General features: G+C 33.3%; 1 protein-coding gene across 1 annotated transcript in view; it reads right to left on the bottom strand.

The window, feature by feature from the left end:
• Positions 1-23141, bottom strand: part of CDH19 (cadherin 19) — a 107292-nt gene that overhangs the window by 16606 nt on the left and 67545 nt on the right. Inside the window, exons 8-9 of the mRNA XM_073006245.1 lie at positions 16765-16886; positions 11577-11698 (exon numbers count right to left, since the gene is read on the bottom strand). Of these exons, the coding sequence (XP_072862346.1) occupies positions 11577-11698; positions 16765-16886 (244 nt within the window). The remainder of the gene's footprint in view (positions 1-11576; positions 11699-16764; positions 16887-23141) is intronic.

Raw genomic sequence — 23141 nt, 5'->3', positions numbered from 1 at the left:
TTTCAATATTACATAAAGTTTTGATTATCTATTGAGGACTATAATATTTTATCATTATTATACGTATTATGTGTGCCTTTTGAAGTCTTATATTTATTACCTGGAATTTAGGTTTATTATTATTATTTATTATTATACTTTAAGTTCTAGGGTACATGTGCATAACATGCAGATTTGTTACATATGTATACTTGTGCCATGTTGGCGTGCTGCACCCATCAACTCGTCATTTACATCAGGTATAACTCCCAATGCAATCCTTCCCCCCTCCCTCCTCCCCATGATAGGCCCTGGTGTATGATGTTCCCCTTCCCGAGTCCAAGTGATCTCATTGTTCAGTTCCCACCTATGAGTGAGAACATGCGGTGTTTGGTTTTCTGTTCTTGCGATAGTTTGATGAGAATGATGGTTTCCAGCTGCATCCATTTCCCCAAAAACGACACAAACTCATCCTTTTTTATGGCTGCATAGTATTCCATGGTGTATATGTACCACATTTTCTTAATCCAGTCTGTCACTGATGGACATTTGGGTTGATTCCAAGTCTTTGCTATTGTGAATAGTGCCGCAATAAACATACGTGTGCATGTGTCTTTATAGCAGCATGATTTATAATCCTTTGGGTATATACCCAGTAATGGGATGGCTGGGTCATATGGTACTTCTAGTTCTAGATCCTTGAGGAATCGCCATACTGTTTTCCATAATGGTTGAACTAGTTATTTATTTATTTTTGAGACAGAGTTTCACTCTTGTCACTCAGGCTTGAGTGCAATGGTGTAATCTCGGCTCACTACAACCTCTTCCTCCTAGGTTCAGGAGATTCTCCTGCCTCAGCCTCCTGAGTAGCTGGGATTATAGGTGCCCACCACCATGCCCAGCTAATTTTTGTATTTTCAGTAGAGATGGTGTTTCACCATGTTGGCCAGGCTGGTCTCAAACTTCTGAACTCGGGTTCAGAACTTCTGATCTCGAACTTCTGATCCTCCTGCCTAGGCCTCCCAAAGTACTGGGATTACAGGCGTGAGCCACTGTGTCGCACCTACGTTTAATTTTTCCTAGTATCAAATGAAAAGTTTGTGTATATCATTTTTATGTGTATCATTTAGTTCCTTTGACTTGATATGTAAAATATTTATAGATTTCAAAGCATTATTAACTTTCTATATTTTTAGGAAAGTTTAAATAACATGAAAATTAATTGTAACTTTGAAACTCAATTATACAAATATCTTGACCAAAAATATTCCTTAGAAGCTTCTCTGTGACATATCCTCAGTAATATTAAGAATCATTGTTTTAATCCTCTTTTATTTTTTTCTTACATTATTTCATTTTCTTTAATTCCAGTCTAATGACTTTTTTTAAAAAAACCCTGCATTTTGAAATGATTATAGATTCACAAGAAAATGTAAAACTTGTGCATGGAGTCTCTCAAACCCTTCATTCAGCAAAACCAATGTTTACATCTTATGTACCTGTAGTACATTATTAATATCACACGCATATGATGACAAAACAAAAAAATCAACCTCTATAATATGTTTATATTGGAGTTCTTAACTTTTGTGTTTTACTCTGTTAATTTGACTCCCTTAAACATCTGATGAACAACATTATTAACCTGCTCCACCCTCATCTCCAACAGACATTGACAATGTTGTTTCTGTACAATATCAAGTGTACACAGACACCGTATAGCTCATTCAAATCTCTTTAGAAGAGAATGAACCCCATGTTAAGAACTTGTAATGTATGACATGACCCTTAACTGTCACTGTTAATATTGACAAAACTACTTTAACACAGTCCTCTTTTACTTACTTTCTTATTTGTTTTTTATCTTTACAAAATCCTTAGAAAATAGAGATTGTAGAGCAGAAGTTGTATTATTATATTTGAAATGAGGAGATTAGTATGCAGCATGGTTAGGATCTTATCATCTAATCGGGGAAGTGTGGATGAGTGATAGAGATCTTCAGCTATTGCGCTGTGTAATGTTTTCATTATTTTAGCTTGTTGTTTTTGATGTTTCATTCTCACATAAGGGGAAACATATTTGAATTACACCTCACAGCTTCCTATACATGTGATTTTTAGACAATAATCAAGAATACCAATCAGCCCATACAATGCCAGGAACTTAACACTAGAAAACAAACGTTTATTCAATCCTCTCTAAAGAAGCACTTTGCCGGCCAGGCGCGGTGACTCCCGCCTGTAATCCCAGCACTTTAGGAGGCCAAGGCGGGCGGATCACGAGGCCAGGAGATCGAGACCATCCTGGCTAACACGGTGAAATCCCGTCTCTACTAAAAATACAAAAAATTAGCCGGGCGTGGTGGCAGGCGCCTGTAGTCCCAGCTACTCGGGAGACCGAGGCAGGAGAATGGCGTGAACCCGGGAGGCGGAGCTTGCAGTGAGCTGAGATCGCACCACTGCACTCCAGCCTGGGAGACAGCGAAATTCCGTCTCAAAAAAAAAAAAAAAAAAGGACCACTTTACCTTTCAAAAACATGGGAACAAAACCTAACAAAGAAACAAAAACCAAAAATGTAAAGAATACATAAAAAGAAAAACACTTATTTTGCTATCCTGCTCATTTTTCTCAAAGGGTAAAAGAGGCAAATCCATGAAATTCAAAAAGATGCACTCAGCTATCATCGGAAAGCTGTGTACTGTGTATTTCTTAAGAGTAAATGAGGGCCAGGTGCGGTGACTCACTCCCAGCACTTTGGGAGGCCGAGGCAGGAGGATCACAAGGTCAGGAGATTGAGACCATCCTGGCTAACATGGTGAAAACCCATCTCTACTAAAACTATCAAAAATTAGCTGAGTGTGGTGGGCACCTGTAATCCCAGCTAGTCAGGAGGCTGAGGCAGGAGAATCACTTGAACTTGGGAGGCAGAGGTTGCAATGAGTGGGAATCGCACTACTGCACTCCAGCCTGGGCGACACAGCCAGACTCTGTTTCAAACAATAAACAAAAAACAAACAAACAAACAAAAACGTGAGAAATGTGGTAGACAGTTCCAGTGGAAAGAAAAATAGAGCAGCCTCAGTTATTAAACACCTATCTTTTTTAAACTCTGGCCATCCTGAGGCCAAGAATGACAAGTAGCTGGAAGAAAATAACGTTTTTTTTTTGGTTTGTTTGTTTTGTTTTCTGATGCTGTAGCACAGCTAAGCAATCTCCAAAATATACAAATAAATCCATCATGTAAAAGTTATCAATTATTTTTGTAGATAAACAATTTTTTTCAAAAGAATAAAGAAAATATTGTATATAATACAACATAATTTTAAGATCTACATATCTTCATTGAAACACATTTGGAGAATTTCATATTGTTTTAAAATTCTACGTTTTACTCATTCTACTAATTAAAAAAAAAATTGTAGACACAGGATTTCATTGTGTGGCCCAGGCTGCTCTTGAACTCCTGCACTTGAGTGCTCCTCTGGCTTCAGCCTCTCAAAGTGCTGGGTTGACAGGTGTCAGCCATCACCCCCTGCCTGCCTTCATTTTTAATTAAAATGTATTAGTTTGCCAAAAAGTTACACGGTTTATGTAGTTATTTGTTCTGTTTTGTTTTTGTTTGTTTTGTTTTGTTGTTTTGAGATGGAGTCTCGCTCTGTCGCCCAGGCTGTGCAGTGGTGTGATCTCAGCTCGCTGCAAGCTCCACCTCCTGGGTTCACGCCATTCTCCTATCTTAGCCTCCTGAGTAACTGGAACTACAGGTGCCTGTCACCACGCCTGGCTATTTTTTTGTATTTTTAGTAGAGACGGGATTTCACCATATTGGCCAGAATGGTCTCGATCTGCTGACCTCATGATCCACCTGCCTTGGGCTCCCAAAGTGCTGGGATTACAGGCGTGAGCCACCGCGCTCGGCCTTGTTTTGAGACAGAGTTTCACTCTTGTTACCTACGCTGGAGTGCAATGGCATGATGTCAGCTTCCTGCAACCTCCACCTCCCAAGTTCAAGTGATTCTCCTGCCTCAGCCTCCCAAGTAGCTGGGTTTACAAGCATGCACCATCATGCCCAGTTAATTTTGTATTTTTAGTAGAGATGGGGTTGCTCCATTTTGACCAGGTTGGATTCGAACCCCTGACCTCAGGTGATCCACCTGACTTGGCCTCCTGAAGTGTTGAGATAACAGGTGTGAGCCACCATGCCTGGCTGGTTATTTGTAGTAGAAACGATTATTAATGTTTTACAAAACTTTCAAACTTTTTTTTACAATTTGATTTTTTATCCTTTTTCTTTTAATATATAATACATTTTATCATATATATACATTATCTTCTTTTTGGTATAATTACTTTTTAATATGTTTCATATTAATTCAAACACATTTAAGCTTAAAGAGTTCTGTGCTATTCCTAGGATTTATGTATTTATTAGACATTTAAAATATTTTGGCCTTAAAAAGGGAAATCATTTAACAACTTTCTGTAGGGATATCTGGAAACAAGTGCTGAACTATATGTAAGATTGTAGCAATTTGATAGAAAAAAAATTACCTATAAATAGTTTTTAATAGTTACAATTAAAATAAACTCTGAAAAATTGTGATACCTTTTCCTAAAACATTCATTTATAAATGTACAAATTAAAATAGCTGAAAAAAATTAAAAATCACAAAAATCAAAATGAGATGAAGTTTTCTTTAATGCTGTCTTTATCATTATTAAAAATAAAAGAGAAAACGTAGGGATTAATTGGACAGGTTTTTCAATTTTATTTACTGACAATTCTATCTGTATTTTCTGCAATTCCTCACTAAAACGGATCACAGAATCTTGGGAAATGACTGATTCCATATCTAGGACAGGAAATGTGAAAGGCCTGGCTCCGTATCAGCCGCGGTGCAACAGAGAGACAAAACCACGTGATCATTTGAAAGGAGGAATTCTAATAGACGTGTAAACTATAACATCAGAGCAACCATAAAGATGTAAGGAGAAATCTAAAGGGTATCCTGACGCTCTGAGAAAATATCAGAGGACAGACAAGCGTGGGCGGAAAGTCTTCTCCCTGGGACCAGCTTCAGCCCTCCTTGGAGGAGGTGCAGCTGCAGCACACCCTATGGGAGACGTTCACAGGTTGCCTGGGTTCACATTCTAACCCACATTCTTCAGGAAAGAAGAAACCACCCTCCAGGATACCAGTGGGCTGGAGGATAAAAATGCAGGACTTGGCGCGTACTGCGTTGCCAGGTCTGGAGCACAGTGTGTTTACACTGGCGGCGGGGGGTGGGTCTCAAGGCAGTCGTCATGAGCCCAGGTTGCAGTTTCTGGTTGCCAGGTGCCTGTACATTTGGTATATTAGGGTCTGTATGTGTGTCTGGCGCAAAGCACCACACAAATCCCCACATGTCCAGAGAGCTGACCATGCAGCAGGACAAAGGGAAAAGCAAAGATGCCACGCACTGGATCTAGGAAGAGAAGTCTTCTCCTGCAATGTTCATCCATCGCCCTCTACTGACAAGGCTCAACCTTGCACTCACTGTAAAGGAGAAAAGCTCTCCCGCGGTGGGGGCGGCGGGTTGGGGGGCGCAATTCCTGTGCACAGCGCAGGACCTTGTCAAGCAGGTACTGAGGCATGAATGTGCACCAAGAAGCAATAAATTGATCAGTGACAGAGCCCAGAACATATTGCTGTACTAGAAACCATGTAAGCAATCAAAGACTAGTATGTTGTCTAAAGTACACAGAAACTGACATGAATGTGTCAGGATCTATTTTTCTAAACATTCTTTGCCCTTTTAATAATTCCTTTTCTGATGTAGATTTTTTTTTTCTTTATTTTTCCTTTTTTCTAACTTGTGCGTGTGTGCGCACACATGCATGGGCACTGGTAAATATTTTGAAAAATAATTATCGTGCTGCTGCTTTGGAACTTTGAAGAAGCCTGGTCCTTTTTAAAGAGTAGTGTGGACAAAGAATACAAAATTTCAGTTAGACAAGAAAAATAAGTTTAAGAGATCAATTGTATATAGCTAATAACAATTGACTGTGGTTTAATAACAACATATCGTATACTTCAAAATTTCTGAGAGTAGATTTTAAGTGTTCTCTCCACAAAAACAAGTATATGGGTAATGCATATGTTAACTTGATTTAGTCATTTCACAATATATGTGTTTGTGTTTGTGTATATATATAAACATCATCATGTACCATAAATATGTACTATTTGTATTTGTTAATTAAAATATATTTTAAAAAATAAAAATAAAGAGTACTCTAGGCAAGTGGAAACAGTGAACTTCGTTTTGGGTTTCTTAATAGAAACAAATCCATGACGAATCTATCATCCTAAACATATACTCTTCTTTTAGTCTCTGGTATAAAGAAGCTTTTTATTTCTTACCAACATTCTCTAAATTGCATGTCCTTCATGTTTTTTTCTGCCCCAATTTTATTTTTAGCAATTCTCTTTCAGAGATCTCAGGCTGAGATTATATCAAAGAAGGTGCCCGGCGTAGTCCCAGCTACTCAGGAGGCTGAGGCAGGAGAATGGCGTGAACCCGGGAGGCGGAGCTTGCAGTGAGCTGAAATCCAGCCACTGCACTCCAGACTGGGTGACAGAGAGAGACTCCGTCTCAAAAAAAAAAAAAGAAGGTACCACCTTTCTCTTTATTATCTTGTTCTCATTGTAAGGTGGAGAGCTGTCAAAGCGTTTTTCTATTTTGTTTGTGCCACCAAGTTCCCTGCTTGAAATCTAAGAAAGTATATACTGGTTTTGGATTTTCTCTTGGCTTAATCCAGAATTTACATTATTTAATTTATCTGACACATATATTTAACAATTTGTGTTCTAATGGTGTAGACATTTCCTTATTTTGCTGATTAACTTCCTTGCTTTTAAACAGTTTCTCTGTTTACTTCTAAATAGAATGCTCTTGTGAGTTTCCTTATCGGCACCACTTAATATTATTGTTAAGATTACAGTGAACCTAATCAAATAACTTTTACTACCCTTTGTAATAATTTTAAAAAACTACTTATACAGAGATATTGCATTAAAATAATTATGGTTCACATGCACACCATTTCAGTTACATGAGCTATGCTTTATTATCTTTGAAAGCATTTTTTTTTTTTTTTTAGAGATTGCTTCATTGGTTTTAGTATTCATACATTAATATTTCACTTCTAGAAAGGAGTAAGAGATTAACAACACTTTAAAAAGTTTTAGTGGCACTTTGGGAGGCATATATTAATGTTAGGTGTTTGGTTTTAATTGTATGAACAGCAACCTACCTAGTGAATTTCAAATCAGAAACCTGAACCCAAGTCAGTCTAATTCTATGACCAATATTGGAGGAAACACGACAGTCATGTGCTTGTGATAGCCATAATTCCTAGATTATTAAAACAAGGAATCTTAATATATGAGAAAGTATCTACTATAATGTTATATACATTGACAGCACTCAAACCATATGTCCACTGATTTCAATTCATAAACTATCATGTGTACAGCAGAGTGAGAGGAAATTGTTGGCTTCTCCCTGGATTTAAGTGGAGGAACATGACAGGTAGCCATGTATCATTTTTTCAGATGCTTATAGGATGGAGACAGACTTCCAGAATTTGATAGTGACATCTGCATGTTCCAAAATAATTGTTTCATGATGTGTGACATTACTCCTTAAGGAAAATTGTGAAATAGGGCTGACCAACGTCCCTTATTTTCCGTTTGAGGAATGCATATCCCAGGAAGGAGTTTGGGATCAGTCAAATTGACCTTCCTTTTATTTTTGCCCTTAAAATCGTAAATAGCATTCTTTCTGAATAGAGAAACAGAAAAAGCTGTTTTTCACATTTTTAATTGTGCGCATAAAGAGAGCTAGTCTTTATGATTAGCATGGAATACGGGGTTAAAATCACTATCATTCTTGGAGACAGACATAAATTTTAATTCTGTCTTACATATTGCTACATTATATGATGTTGAGAAGGTTACCTAAGTTACCTAAACTTTTGAATCGTAGTATACATATATGTAAATTTATAAACTGTATTTTATTTCATAGCTTTTTCCATAAAGTTTTACACTTATACTTTAAACAGGGCACAAGAAAACTCTATGCCATTACACCCGATAGATATTTCTTTTCCTCAGTAGAGTTTAAAACTGAGAATACTTTTACAATACATTGCAATAAACATTAGCATTTGAGTTTCCTTTCGATCAGTTCTATTTGTAGATAATGGTATTGCATTTTTGTGGTTGTTATACAGGTTGTTAAAGAATAAACAAATATTGATACATTATGGAAACTTAGTAACATGGTGGTTTTAAATGCCTTGAATATTGTCAAGATAGTTGTCTTAAACATTTTCGTGATTATGTCATCATCCAAGGAGTTATTTCATCATTTCTCATAATTTTTTTCCACATCTACATTTAAAAGACATGTAATTTGAAAATTTGTGTAATGAAAGTTTGTGTGAAGATGACAATAATTGAATACATCTACACTATTTCATCATTCTTCTTTTTTAAAATTGTGTTGCTCAAAGTATTACATCAACTTTGGAAAAGATACAAAAGAGGACTGGCACACCATCTTTTAGTTTCATTTCTATTTTCACTGCGTATATGTGTCCAGCAATATTTGAATAAGTGTTATAAAGATAACTTCAACATCAGGGATGTTTTCCAAGTATTAGTTTTATTACTGTATATATAAATATATGTGTGTGTGTGTGTGTGTGTATATATATAGGGGTGTGTTTGTGTGTGTGTACATATATGTATGTATGTATATGTGTATGGCAACTTAAAAATTGAATGAATTACAAATAAAAATTTTAAAATACCTATTGTATATTGGTGCACTCACATATACATATATATATATTGAGTTTTTTAGTATAACTAACAAATACTACTTACTAATTCTCTTTTGAACTATATCCATATGGTTAGCATTGTCATTTTTGCTTATTTTATCATATTTACAAAACATGTAAAATTGTTTTTCCAGGTTGCATGTAAAATATATTTTTCTGAAAGCATAGAATTGAATACTTTTCATATTATAATCACTGTATGTGCATACATATATAACTATGGATAAAATCATCAAGAGTCTCTGCTGTCATAAATCTAGTTATATATTGAGGAAAATACAAAAATGTTAAACAGAAACGGCCAGGAGTGGTGGCGCACGCCTGTAATCCTATCACTTTGGGAGGCCGAGGCAGGCGGATCATGAGATCAGGAGTTTGAGACCAGCCTGCCCAACATGGCAAAAACCCATCTCTACTAAAAATACGAAAAAAAAGTAGCCAGGTATGGTGGTGTTCGCCTGTAATCTCAGCTACTCGGGAGGTGAGACAGGAGAATCGCTTGAACCCGGGACAGGGAGGTTGCAGTAAGCCAAGATCATGCCACTGCACTCGAACCTGGGTAACAAGAGCGAAGCTCCAGCTCAAAAACTAAAAATAAAAAAAAATAAAAAATAAAAAAAATATATATATATAAAAAACACAAAACTTTGTTCAGTTAACATACTTACCACATGGGACATTTACAGAAATAGGTGTATAGAAGATACAGCAAATTAAGCCTATTTTTTTTGAAGTTTAAAAACAGGCTATCTAATCAATGGATAATCTAAATACATTCATATGTACACTTCACATGTACATGAAATGAATGAAATAATTTACTATACTAGTACTCAAAATATGAAATATAATCATAAATATAAACCATAATTTTAGTTATAATAATTCTAGAAATATGTTACATCTAATATGTAAATTTAATATACATTTATTAGAAAATTATAAAATTCATCATGTCAAAAATTATTTGTATTTTAAGAAAACTGGCATGCCACATTTAAAGTATCATTTATTAGATTTACATGTTATTATTTTAAAGTTGTTTGTTATATTGGTCAATGTGTCTAAGTAACCAGATGTGTTTGAAATTCTTGAGAATATTAGATACATCCAATTTATAAATATATAATCTACTTATAGCACCAGGTTTGAAGAAAAATGTCTAAGCCGAATTTCTGGAGGAGCCATGGGTCCAAGTTCACGTTCATTCTGTTTTTGTGATCTCTTCTATCCTATACTGTATGTCCATACATTTCTAAAACAGTTCAATTTTAGTTCTAGGGAAAGTGCAACACAATAGAGAGCCTCTGAAGTTTTTATATCCACCTTTTACTGTCCCCAAATCCTTGGGTTCTAACCCATTAGAAATGAGTGCTTTAAATTTTTTAAGTCATTTGTATATTTTTAACAATTCTATTACTGCTTTCAAAAACATTTTGGAAAATATTTATAGGCAAGATTTGATCATTATTTCCAGTGAAATCATATTCAAAAACACACATAGCTTAATGAAATTCACAATCATTTCAAGAAATATTGACACTTTTCACTATGTTGCAGTTTAATAATCAGTAAAAGTTAAGATGTACCTATTTCTTAAGATATGCCTATTCCTCAGCATAGTAGGAAATTGAAGATCAAATATAACTTTGGTTACTAACATTTATTGAAAGAGAAATATAATTTCTGCTTTTGTAAACTCCAAATGGTCCCTGACTAGCTTTGTTGATAAATTCAAAGCTACTTAGAATAACTGAGTTGATAGTGTCTGTATACCTATTTAGTATCATGAACACCAGACTGTAAAATTTTTGAACATTATTGGACATTTTTTAAAGAAAAACAGCCTGTGGTATTTAATAGTCTTCTATGTGCTCTAAGAAACCTCATAATTATGTTAGTTTATTATGTACTGGAGCTTAGAAGTACACAAATAACATTCTAATTTAAGTTTCACATTTTACAAATAAAACAGTGAGCAGCAGATAAGAAAGTGTGTGAAATAAATTGTGAAGTAATGATAATGTATTTCAAAATGAGTATGTTCTCACAAATGTTTACATATCTAGTAATTTGTATAAAACTCAGTTTTATTTGTGTTGCTATACCTGGTATAGTGATTAAATGCTATGAAAAAACATTTTGGCATATTTTCCCTCCATATGTTTATGCTTATATTTCATTTTACCTGTACCTGCATGATGAATAAAAAAATAAAAAGAAACTTAAATGTGACTATGTAACCTATAGAATTTTTTTCTTGTTTGACAAAGTATAAATGAACTACTGAATAATAAATATACTATAAAAGTAAACTACTGAATCACTATCGTTAGCAGATTTTTAAAAACATTTGAGGAATTTGAAAGTAGAAAACTTGAAATTTGCATGTTTTTAAAAATTAAAATAAAATATTATACAAAGCTCACAACATAAAAGCATGTAATTAATATAAATAGAATAAAATTAATTTTTGATGTTTTAAATAAGATGAATGCATAACAAAAATTATATATTATAAAGATTAATTTATATATAATTTGTATATTATAGAATTACAATAATTATATAAATTATAATATATGAATATTAAATATGTTAATGATATGTATTATATAACAATATTGTATAATATATGAAATAATTACATATTATGAAACAATGATATATGGTTTAGACTTTGAAATTTACAACGAGTCCTTACCTGACCAGAGCCTGCATTTTCACAAACATAAGTCTCATAGTATTGAGAGAACTCAGGAGCATGATCATTGATATTAAGAACTTGCACATACACTGGGATTGAAGAGATCTGTTCTATATTGTCTGCAATTTGAATATATATAATAAAAATCTAACATATTTTAATATGTCTTTAGAAGATACATCATTAAAATTACATTAGAGGCTATATGGTATATTTTTATTTTACTTGAAAAAAGCAATCTGAGGACAGGATATCTATATGATTCACCTATTTCTCAGCAATAGATCCTAGAAAAAAATTCTGTGCTAATATATTCAAACCAAGCAATATTTATTGGGTGCATTGTACTTGCCATGGGCTGTAATAAGTGATGAGAAAAAGTAGTAAAAAGATAAAGTAAAATAAGGGTATACGGAGAGCTTGCAAGAGTCCAGGAACCATTTAAAGTTTTAAAGTTTTGTATTAACTCATTTAATCTTGATCAATACATGGATTATTATCCTCCCCAATTTTACTGACAAAAAAGTTGATAAACCATTTAGTTTCAAAAATTACAGTTAAATTACATGTGTAAGGTTATAGCTGCAGTGCTATAACAAAAATAATTCTGTGAACCACTGAAATTTAGAGTATAGCTTTTAAAAACAAATAATTAGAATCTAAATATATTTTAAAGTAAAATCGTTATAAAAAATCTAAATAAAGTTTTTATATAAACATCGAATTGAGAAGATTTTCTAAGTGAGCCAAAAAATCCAAAAAACATAATGAGAAGAAATTGTGATAAAAACATTTAAATCCTTCAACTTGATGTAAAAAAAAGACATTTCAGAAAAAAGTATGAACTAAGAATTCACAGGAGAGAAAATTCAATTTATCTGATAGCAGACTTTCTCACTGCCATCACTATTAATATTTTAGACTGGATAATTCCTAGTTTTGGGGGATTCTCCTGTGCATTGTAGGATGCTTAGCGGCATCCCTGACTTCTATTCCCCAAATGTCTGCAGCATCCCTCCTACCCCAGTGTGTCAATCCAGACTGTGTTCAGACATTGTCAGTGTGCCCTGGTTGAAGCTGGCAGCAGAAGTGTTGGGCCAAATGGCCTGCAGTTGAGACACATTGCGCTATCATAACCTTCACACAGCCTCTCACCACAGGTAAGAAGAATGATGGTTAAGCCCGTGCCATTTGTGTCATATGTGATAAAACAGCACCCAGTGATGACTGAGGGCTGAAAAATAACAGTGTAAACCGACTCTAGCAATCGATAATGAAATTTAAACTACACATATTTGTGACCCAATCTGTTAAGCTACAGTCTAAGGTATCAGTATTTGAGTAAATGATCCACTTAAATACATTCCAGAGTTATTTGCATCACATCCAAATTATATAAATGACTCAAATGTACAACGAAAAAGAATTAGGGAGACTAAATTACAACTGGACTATGACATTATGTGGATTTATTAAAAATGTGTGAGTCTGGCCAGGCATGGTGACTCACACCTCTAAATCCCAGTGCTTTGGAAGGCCAAGGCAGGAGGATAACTTGAACTCAGGAGTTCTAGAGCAGCCTGAGCAATATAATGAGACCTCGTCTCTAATAAAAATCCAAAAAATTAGCTGAGTGTAGTAGTGTACATTGTAGTCTCAGCTACTTGGGAGGCTGAGGTGGGAGAATCGCGTGAGCAGGGGGTTGTGGCAGCAGTGAACTGTGATCGGGCTACTGCACTCCAGCCTGGGCTACAGAGTGAAACCCTGTCTCAGATAAAAGAGTAAGTCAATGTAACACATTTTTATTGTGAGCTTAAAATTGGATGACTTGAGTTTGAATCTTGGTTCTCAATTTGAGAAAAATACTTAACCAGAATGCCTCAGTTGGCATTCTGAAAAATGGGCGTGATAGTATTAACTGCCTTATAGGCTGTTGTTAAGATTAAACATATACATAAAGCAATTATGTAAATTACATGAAGCAATTACATAAATTGGTTAACATACATAAAGCAATTAAGACTACTTAGCACATAACTGAACAATGAATATTAAATATGATTGTTTTGTTATATCTACTAACCAGACATGTATTTTGTGTATTGAAAAAAGTAAGTTGCAGCTATTATATTGTGTAGTTTTATTGTTGTTAATCTTTCTCTCTCTCAGGCTGTAGTGCAGTGGCAGGATCTCAGCTCACTGCAACCTCCACCTCCTAGGCTTAAGCAATTCTCCTGCCTCAGACTCCCTAGTAGCTGAAACTACAGGCACATGCCACCAGGACTGGCTAATTTTTGTATTTTTAGTAGAGACAGGGTTTTGCCATGTTGGCCACGGTGGTCGCGAACTCCTGACTTCAGGTTATCCACCCACCTTGGCCTCCTAAAGTGCTGGAATTACAGGCATAAGTCATCACACAGGACTTCTCTTTTTCTTAAAAAAAAAAAAAAAAAGAAAGAAAGAAAGAAAGCTATGGGAAAGGTGCATACAATTAAAGGGTATAGAGGTGGGATTCTTTAGTTTGTCTTAGTGTTTTTATTGAAAATACACGTACTATTTGTAATGATAATTTGAAAGAACAATACAAATTAAAAATTAGAGGCCTGGTTCTTGTTGAAAGCAAGAGAAAATCTTTTTTCTTTCCTTCCTTTTCTCAGAGCATTCATACACACACACACAGAGCGAGAGAGAGAAAGAGAAAGAGAGGGGGGGAAAAAAGCTTTGTATGTAAGTTTTTTCATTTTCTTTTTGAAGTGTATGGAAATCTTTCAAAAGTTCAATAAGTTTCCTGGAAGCTTTAGGATCCAGGATTGTATTTCTCAAGTAATGGTGACCATTTCTTTGAAATGTAATCTTCAAGGAATATGGCATCCCTATATCCTAGTTTTTGTGGAAGGATAGGAGACCCATTTTAGCAACGATCTTGTACTAAGTTGCACAACTACCTCTTGTCATAAAGACATGAAAAGTTAAGTTATCCTTTGGATAAAACCACTTAGCAAACATAGGCAGTCACTCCAACTACCCAGTGAAGATAGAATGAATTCTATGTGACAAATAGTGCTAAGTCCTCATACTTGAACGTCTAGATAACGTTTAACTTGAGAACATGTAAATAGTGGATTGTATCTGCTCAACTACATAAAAAGGTGAGATTTCTTTCCATTTTGGCAATCTCTTAGATTTCCTATGATGCACATCACATTGCGTTTTAATGTTTTCCAGTAATAAAATTTTTATCTCTGTTCTACCTTTGAGGAGAGGTTTTCTGGCCTGAGATGAGATTTTGCCTGTACTTTGTATTTTCCCAACAATAACAGTTATGATTAAGATAGAAATTGTAATTTTCAATTAATTAAAAATTAAAATTTCTAGGATTTATTACACACACACACACACATCCATGGCCTTTAAGAAATACAGCAACCATTAGTATTTATCATTTTGAGACTTTTCTCTACTGTGTGACATTTAGGATGAAAATAGATTAATGGAACATTTAAAAATGAAAAGATATTTCTAAAGATTTCAAGAAGAAATTAATCAGAAAATTAAGGTTCATATTTGTTATGGTTTTAGCACATACATCATCACAGAATATCTTTTTGCTTAAGTAATTAAATTCTATAACATAATTCAGTTGTGAATAAACTGACAGAAAATTAATAAGAAATTCATTTAATGTTTTTATCTTTGTGTTCCTAAACTTTGCTTGAAATTAAGTTCAAATTAAATCTGTGGTATTACTGTACAAAATAAGTATAAAACTTCACAGCTTCACTTTAAAATAGTTAGTAGTTTTATTCACTTAGCTGGCATACTGATAAATAGCATTGTGCTTAATTGGGGAAGCTTTCCAGAAAAGAGACTAAGCACAATGAACTTCATTTGCTGGAAAAAAAAATGTTCAAATGGAACATCTCTTTCCCATAATCAGTATAATTGTTATGGTGAACGCTTTTCAAGGGAGTTAGCAGATGCAGCCAGGTGATTTTTTAAACAGTTGTATGTAATGCCCTGTTTTCCACTGGTTAGGTGGTTTGTTTATATTGCTATTGAAGCTTAAATGGTCAAGCCTAATTATTTTTGGTTCAGTATTGATTTCATGGTAGTAAAAAAATGGCAGTTACACATATTTTCCTCAAATAGATCTAAAATGGGCTTAATGATGTAGAATTTTAAAAAATGTTAGAGAAAGAAAAAAATGAAAATTTGTTATCCAGTGTTATAAAAGCTCGTTCCAGCAAGTTTTTCCTTAAAATGAAAAAAAAAAAAAAATTGCTCTCAGAAATAAGCGAAGAATAAAAGCTGCATTTAAAATAAACATCTTTGCGTTCTCTGACATGAGAAGCCTTGACATTTCCTCTAGTGCAGTGGGCATTTATTCCATTGTAACATTTGCTTCGTTTTATGGTTTAGTTAAATGGAACCTTGAAAACCCAGATTCCAGCTCTCCTACAGTGTTTCCATAGAACTGTTCATTGTATTGCAAAAAACACGCGGAGATGCCTTCCACTCCACCATATCACCTGCCATCTGCCTAACAAAGTAAGGAAAACAGAAATATATGCTTCCCGCCTCAACAAAGAGTGAAGAAAGGAACCACGATCATTAAAATTCTATGTAAAACCAGCTATAAGATGCATCTGAGAATATTTTCTATTCACAATTTTAATACTTTACAATTCTAAATCTATTGACTAAGTAATGGAAATGACTTTGATATTTTATATTGTGTTATATTGATTTCTTTAAGATTTAAACAATATAATTGCATGAGTCACTGATTCATAATTTTAAGGACAATATCTAAGTGGTAAATCAGAATAATTTACAAACCGAAAACGAAACCATCTGCCTAAATAAACAAGCAGAATTTCAGGTGAATTTCACTTATATTTTGTGGTTTCCTCAATTTACGTTGGTATGAAAAACTATTTACTGTTATAATTAGAAAATAACAGTTTAGAAGGTATTTAGTGGTAAGCACATAAATAAGCTGGAATAATAGTAATAAGCAGATGTTAATAAAACTAATAAAATACACAAGTACACACATTTACATTGAATGTCATTTAAATAATTCCAACAACATTTTAAAGCAGCCTTGTCTCCATGTATAGAAATTGTGTAATTATTTACGAAATATGCAAACAACTGTATTGGATCTCAAATGAGTACTTACATTTTTCTGTGGCTGTAATACTTAGGTTGTACCAAGCACTGATTTCCCGATCCAGTGAGTTAGTTGTAGTGATTGTACCATTATCATCGATATTGAACACTTTGCTCCTAGTAATAGAATACCTGAACCAAAAGGAAAGTATACCTTAGTGTTTTTATTCTGTCTACATAACAGTGTTACATAATAGTCTTTAAGCAATAAGATGTCTTATTCAGTGCATGCCCTATATAGCCAATATATAATACTGAACAACTTTTAAAATAGTATATTCCTGTATTTAAGATTCAACTCAGTGGAGATAGAAAAAAAAAATGTAACTTGACTTTAGATTTCAATTGATGGATGCTAACTGTAAACACACGTCACTCATTCTCATGTCAAAAAAGAATGTTAATAGATTAATGACTTTAAAATAATGTCAAAAGCCATTTGGGAAATGAAGAGAAATGCAAATAAGTGGGGTAAAAATTAATGATTGTGAATCTTTTTTTTCTATGAAATAAATTAAAACACATCTTCAGCCTAGACTAGTATTGATCTCTTTCTTACGTCACAGGTGTTGCTTGCAAATCTGTTCATTTTACTACAATTACTTGACTTGATATTTAACAAATGTTTTTGTTTTTTAAAAAGTACATTTGATAAAGAGTAAAGTCTATATAGTAGATAGACTTTTAATTCTTTTGGCAAATCTGAAAGACTTCTGAAAACTGGAATCTGGAATCAGGAATCCAAAAGATTTTTTATATATATATATATAATGTAAAACATACATACAATACATTATATATGACATATATTTTACATTTTATAATACATTACATATTTTATAACATATGTAACATATATGTAATATACATGTATGTTTTATTATATATTACATATCTATGTATGTATGTATATATGTGATATATTACATCATATGTATTTATTATATATTATATTTTTCATATTATATATGTTTTATATATATACACGTAAAACAAAAGTAAAATATAGTAGTTCTAATATGCTTTTAGATTGTGCATCGAAGAAAGCCAAGTTACAAATTTCCCCCATTAAAAAAAAAAACAAAAACTGAAAAATGACCTCCACCTCCACAATGAAAGAAGACTTTGAAATACTCAGCGTATCTCATCTACATGGAAATAATTAATAATAAAAATTAAAGAGTAATAATAACTAGGGTACAGTAATGGCTTATCATTGCATGTATATTCCTGAAGACTTTGATGAGATATCAATGAAGTTTGCCATAATTATATGGCAAAGATGAGAATATTTTAATTTTGAGTTCAAAAGTTTCCAAAAACATTATACTACTTTGTAGATTGGTATTCAGATAAGGATTCAATAGAAATTACAAATAATTAAGCTTTAGAGGAGTTCAGTTTTAACTGTACCTCCATTTAAAATATTTATAAGTATTTTCCCTAAATATCCTGAAGTGGTTGCATTTCACACATAATAGATTTGTTGACAAAATTATACAGTGTTTTAACAGTTGTTATTTTGAATTAAACATCTAATCCTATTTCTGTAAAATGTCATTGCACATAAAGCCCATTTAAAGTTTGATGGGATGTTATAGTCTTTAATAGTTTAATGCGCAACTGTTAGAGTTTAGGAAGAAGAGCCACATAAACAATAATTGGTTCAGGTCTCATTAATTAATTAAAACAAATAAAAATATATGTAGCCTTCTAGGATGTGATATAAGCAATGATGTGTAATATGTATCATTTTTCTTAACCATTTTTAGAAACACAAATTCTCGTTATGTAAATTTTTCTCCCCCACTCCACCTTCACTGGACAAAATTTGTTTGGCTTTGAGGTTTTAAACTTTACATATATGTAAAATACATACATATTTTTCCCATTTTTAAAACTAGGGAGACAAACATCAGAAAATTCATAAATATGTAAACAGCTGCCTTACTTAGATATGTTCCATCATCACCTCAGCAAAATTAAAAATTTGGAATTTTCCCACTAATCCAATTAAAAACATTTTAAAATAATTTTGGACTTACAGAAATATTGCAAAAATAGCACACAGGATTTCTACATGCTCTTCACTCAGCTTTTTCTAATGTTAAAATCTTATATAAAACTTTAATCGTATTAATAAATTAATCGCTATAATGTAATTAATCAAACTACAAACTACAGTTGGATTTCACAGTTTTTTCCACTCTTTTTCTTTCACAATCTAATCTAGAACCCAATATTGCCTTTCATTTTCCTGTGTCCTTAGTCTCCTCCACAATTCCTCAATGTTCTTGTCTCTCAAGACCTTGATGCTATTGAAGAGTATTGGTCAATTATTTGATAGAGTGTCTCTCAGTTTGTCTGATGCTTTCTCATGATTAGACTAAGGTTACATATTTTTGGCAGGAATAACACAGACATGATATACTTTCTCAGGCTATCATATCAGGGGAACATGACGTTCATCATATCTCATGAATGGCGATATTAACATTGAGCACTTGATTAGGTGATGATGACCCCATTTCTCTGGGGTAAAGTTGCTATTTTTTTCTTTTGTAATTCATAAAGATCTCAGGAAACTATTTTAAAATGTTCTGGTTTCTCCTCAAACATTTATCCACTAATTTTCAGTATCCATAGATGAGTAGTGTTAACATTTTTGAATACTTTCTTTCTGGAACCACAAGATGCTCCAGGATAATCCTGTCTTTTCCTTACAACAACTCTGGATTCTAGTTATCAGATGAGTTGCAGTATCTTTGATTGGAGAGCAGCATTAGAAAGCAAGATCTAGGTATTAAGAGTTTCCATTGCTTCTTGAGTTTCATTGTATTTAGGTGCTTTGAGCAGACATCAACAGGAAATATATGTATGTATACAAACACATCTATATTTATTTCCATATAATTCCTTCTGTCTGCATATATACTAAGAAGGCATTAGTGTATCATACCTCAGATTTTAATCCAGTGCCACACCTTCATGTAACTTTTCTCATTTTTTCATTTGTAACCATTTCCTTTGACAATAATGAATCTTACTCTTCTTATCTACAATGTATTTACTTACGTGTTCAATCCCAATATACACGCACAGTAACACTGCAATCCCTAAATAGTAACCACGTAAAAAAATATACCCAGTATGTAGAGTACATTTCCTCTGAACAGCAATTTTTTTGGTCTCTATATTTTGAAATGAAATACCCTCTTCCAAAATTACTTAGGTTATATTTTCCTAATTCCTCTCCGTTTGATTATGTTATTTGTCTATAATATAATAAAGTACATTTGCAGTAGCTTGCCTTCCATTTTAGGAATATCTCCAAAGTTCTGTTTGATTTTTTGCCAGAGTTTACACTAATTAGTATTTTACTCTATATCATGAAGAATTCTGTGAACTTGGACAGATGAATAGTCATGTGTCTGCCATCACGTAATGACGCAGAACAATTTTATCACCCTCCTTTCCTTTGTCGTATCTTTTTAGTTTAAGTACCACAGGCTTTGTTTATTTTTGTTTGTTTATTTTTTAAAAAGCCATTCACCTCTTGAAGGATATTTGAGTCAATTCCAGTTTTTGGAGGTCATGTATAAAGCTGCCATAAATGCCTGCATACAGGTTTTCATGTCAAAATAAGTGAGTATGTTTTCTAGGCCTGCTACAACAAAACACCACAAGCTGGGTGGCTGAAAACAATAAATTAACTCTATGAGAGTTATCAAAATCAAAGCATCAACAGGGTCATGCTTCCTTTGAAGCCTGTAGGGGTGAATCCTTCCATCTCGTTTCTAGCTTCCAGTGATTTCTGGCAGTCCTTGCTATTCTTCCGCTTGTAGATGCATTGCTCTGATCTCTGCTTCAGTTGTCACATGGCAGTCCTCTCCCAGTGTCTATCTTCTTATAGGGACACCAGTCATTTTGGATTAAAAACATACCTGCTCAGGTATGACCTTATCTTAACTATTTACCTCCAAAATAACTCTATTTCTTAACAAGGCCACATTCGAGTGTACTGGATGTTAGGACTCAACTTGTATCTTTGGGACACGACTCAACCCAAAACACAAAGTTTCCTTTTTTCCTGGGTAAATGATTGGGAGTAGGATTGCTGGGTGTTATTCAGTATATGTTTAATTTATAATAATCTTGTATCTTTCTACCTTGATAAACTCACTTATTACTGGGCATTTTTGTGAATTTTATGGAATTATCTAGACAATAATCAAGCCATCTGCAAATAAAGAAAACTACATTATTTCTCTCCAGCTTGTATGTTTTTATTTCTTTTTCTCACTTACTGCATGGCCAGGACTTCCAATATTATAGATTTGGACTGGTGAAAGAATACATTGCTACCTTGTTTCCAATCTTAAGGAAAAAGCGCATAATATTCCATAATTAAGTATAATATTAGTAGCATTCTTTTGTAGATACTCTGTATCTGTTTAAGAATCTTCCCTTCTATTCATATTGTGCTGATAGTTTTTACAATAAATTAATTTTGAATATTGTCAAATGTTTTTTTCTTTGTCTATTGAGATGATATATGACTTTTCTTTTTTAATCTATCAATATGGTAATTTACATGAAAATATTTTAAAATATGGACGCATCCTTGTATTCCTGGGTGCACTCCAGTTGATAGGGATATACTTTCCTTTTCACAAATAGCTGGAGTTACAATTATTTGTAAAGAATTTTTATATTTGTTTATGAGGGATCTTGATCTGTAGTTTTCTTTGCTTGTAACATATGGTAGAATTTATCAGTGGCATCAATTTTTACTGGAACTGTTCTTTGTTTTTGTGAAGGTTTTTAACTGACTTTTTGGTGATATATATATGCTTGTGTGTACGCATGTGTATGTGTACATATTTATGTGGTTGTATATATATGATTGTTTGTAAATATATATATGTGTGTGTGTGTGTATGCTAAGGTTATTTATCTTTTAATATAAATTTAGTGGATTCTCTCAAGAACTTCATCTAAATGTATAGGCATAGAATTGTTCAAAGTAGCCCTATAATCTTTTTAATGTCTGTGGGATCAATATGTGTGCTCCCTTTTTCACTTTATAGTAATTTATGTCTTCTCTTTCTCTCTCTGTTTGTCCCTCGGTCTTTCTTGATAGAGATTAATAAACTTTAGCAATATTTTGAAAGAATCTGCTATTGGTTTCATTATATTACTCCAATGCTTTCAATTTCACTGCTTGTGATCTAATCTTTTTATTTCCTTTTTTTTTCTGTTTGCTTTGGGTTTTATTTGCTCTTTTTTTTTTTTTTAAACAGGAAAGAATACTCTATCTTTCTCATACTTACAAAATATTTCAAAATTTGACTTTAGGCTTAATTTAAAAGGAAACTTCAATAATGTCCAAAAAGTGAATCATACCCATTGATAGCAAAAGAGTAATCCCTGTATCTGAAGTCCAAAAGGGTTAGGCAATTTTCTTAGTCATCACAGACAGCTATTAAAAATTGCCATAGACTGGGCAGCTTATAAACAACTGATTTTTATTTGTCACATTTCTAGAGGCTGGAAGTATGAGATTATGATGCCAGCATGATTGGCATCTTTCAGTTGCAGACTGCTGACTTCTGTGTCCTGACAGGCAGAGAGAGGCTGAGAGAGCTATCTGGGTTCCCCTTTGTAAGGGCACTAATCCCATTCATTAGGGCTCTACTCATATGACTTGATGCCTATAGGACCCACCTTCTTGTACCCACCTAATACAATTTCATTGAGATTTAGGATTTCAAATATGGGACCCACATTCTAATACCATTTCATTGGTGTTTCAGATTTCAAATATGAATTTTGAGGGATGTAAACATTTAGTCCTCTGAAATAATACATAGTCTTAGTGATAAAATAAAAAAAATTAAGAATAATTTCATATAAAGTTCTTAATAATTTTATGGTAGAAATTTTATTATAGATTGTTTGGGCTCCTCTAATTTTTACTACACTAGGCTCCTTAAAACAATTCTATCATCTCACTTTCAAGTCTAAATATCACATTTTCCATCATTTCTGTGCCCCATTTTTTTTAATTGACATATGGTTAGTTACTATAATTCATATAAAGGTAGATCTTGCTTCTCAAGCTTTTACGACCTCAACTACAGCAATAATATTTTGTTAAACCAGTTTATTTTTCCCACCCAAGACTTAATGAAACTGAGTTTGGGAATTTCCATCCTTTACAGAAACAGCAGGTGATTCTTACTCAGTAGGAAAAACTAATATGAGTTTAATGAATTGGGGCTAATTTACTATGTTTAATATGTGTTAGTGTTTCTCCCAAAACAAAGAAACATCCCTAAAGCTAAAATACAATGTCCTAATATTTCTTCTGGTTTCCATAGCTCT

This window comes from Chlorocebus sabaeus, chromosome 18 (genome assembly GCF_047675955.1).
Source record: "Chlorocebus sabaeus isolate Y175 chromosome 18, mChlSab1.0.hap1, whole genome shotgun sequence".
In the NCBI taxonomy this organism is placed as follows: Eukaryota; Metazoa; Chordata; class Mammalia; order Primates; family Cercopithecidae; genus Chlorocebus; species Chlorocebus sabaeus.
The sequence above is the reverse complement of the archived record's forward strand: the minus strand, read 5'-3'. Positions and strand labels throughout refer to the sequence as shown.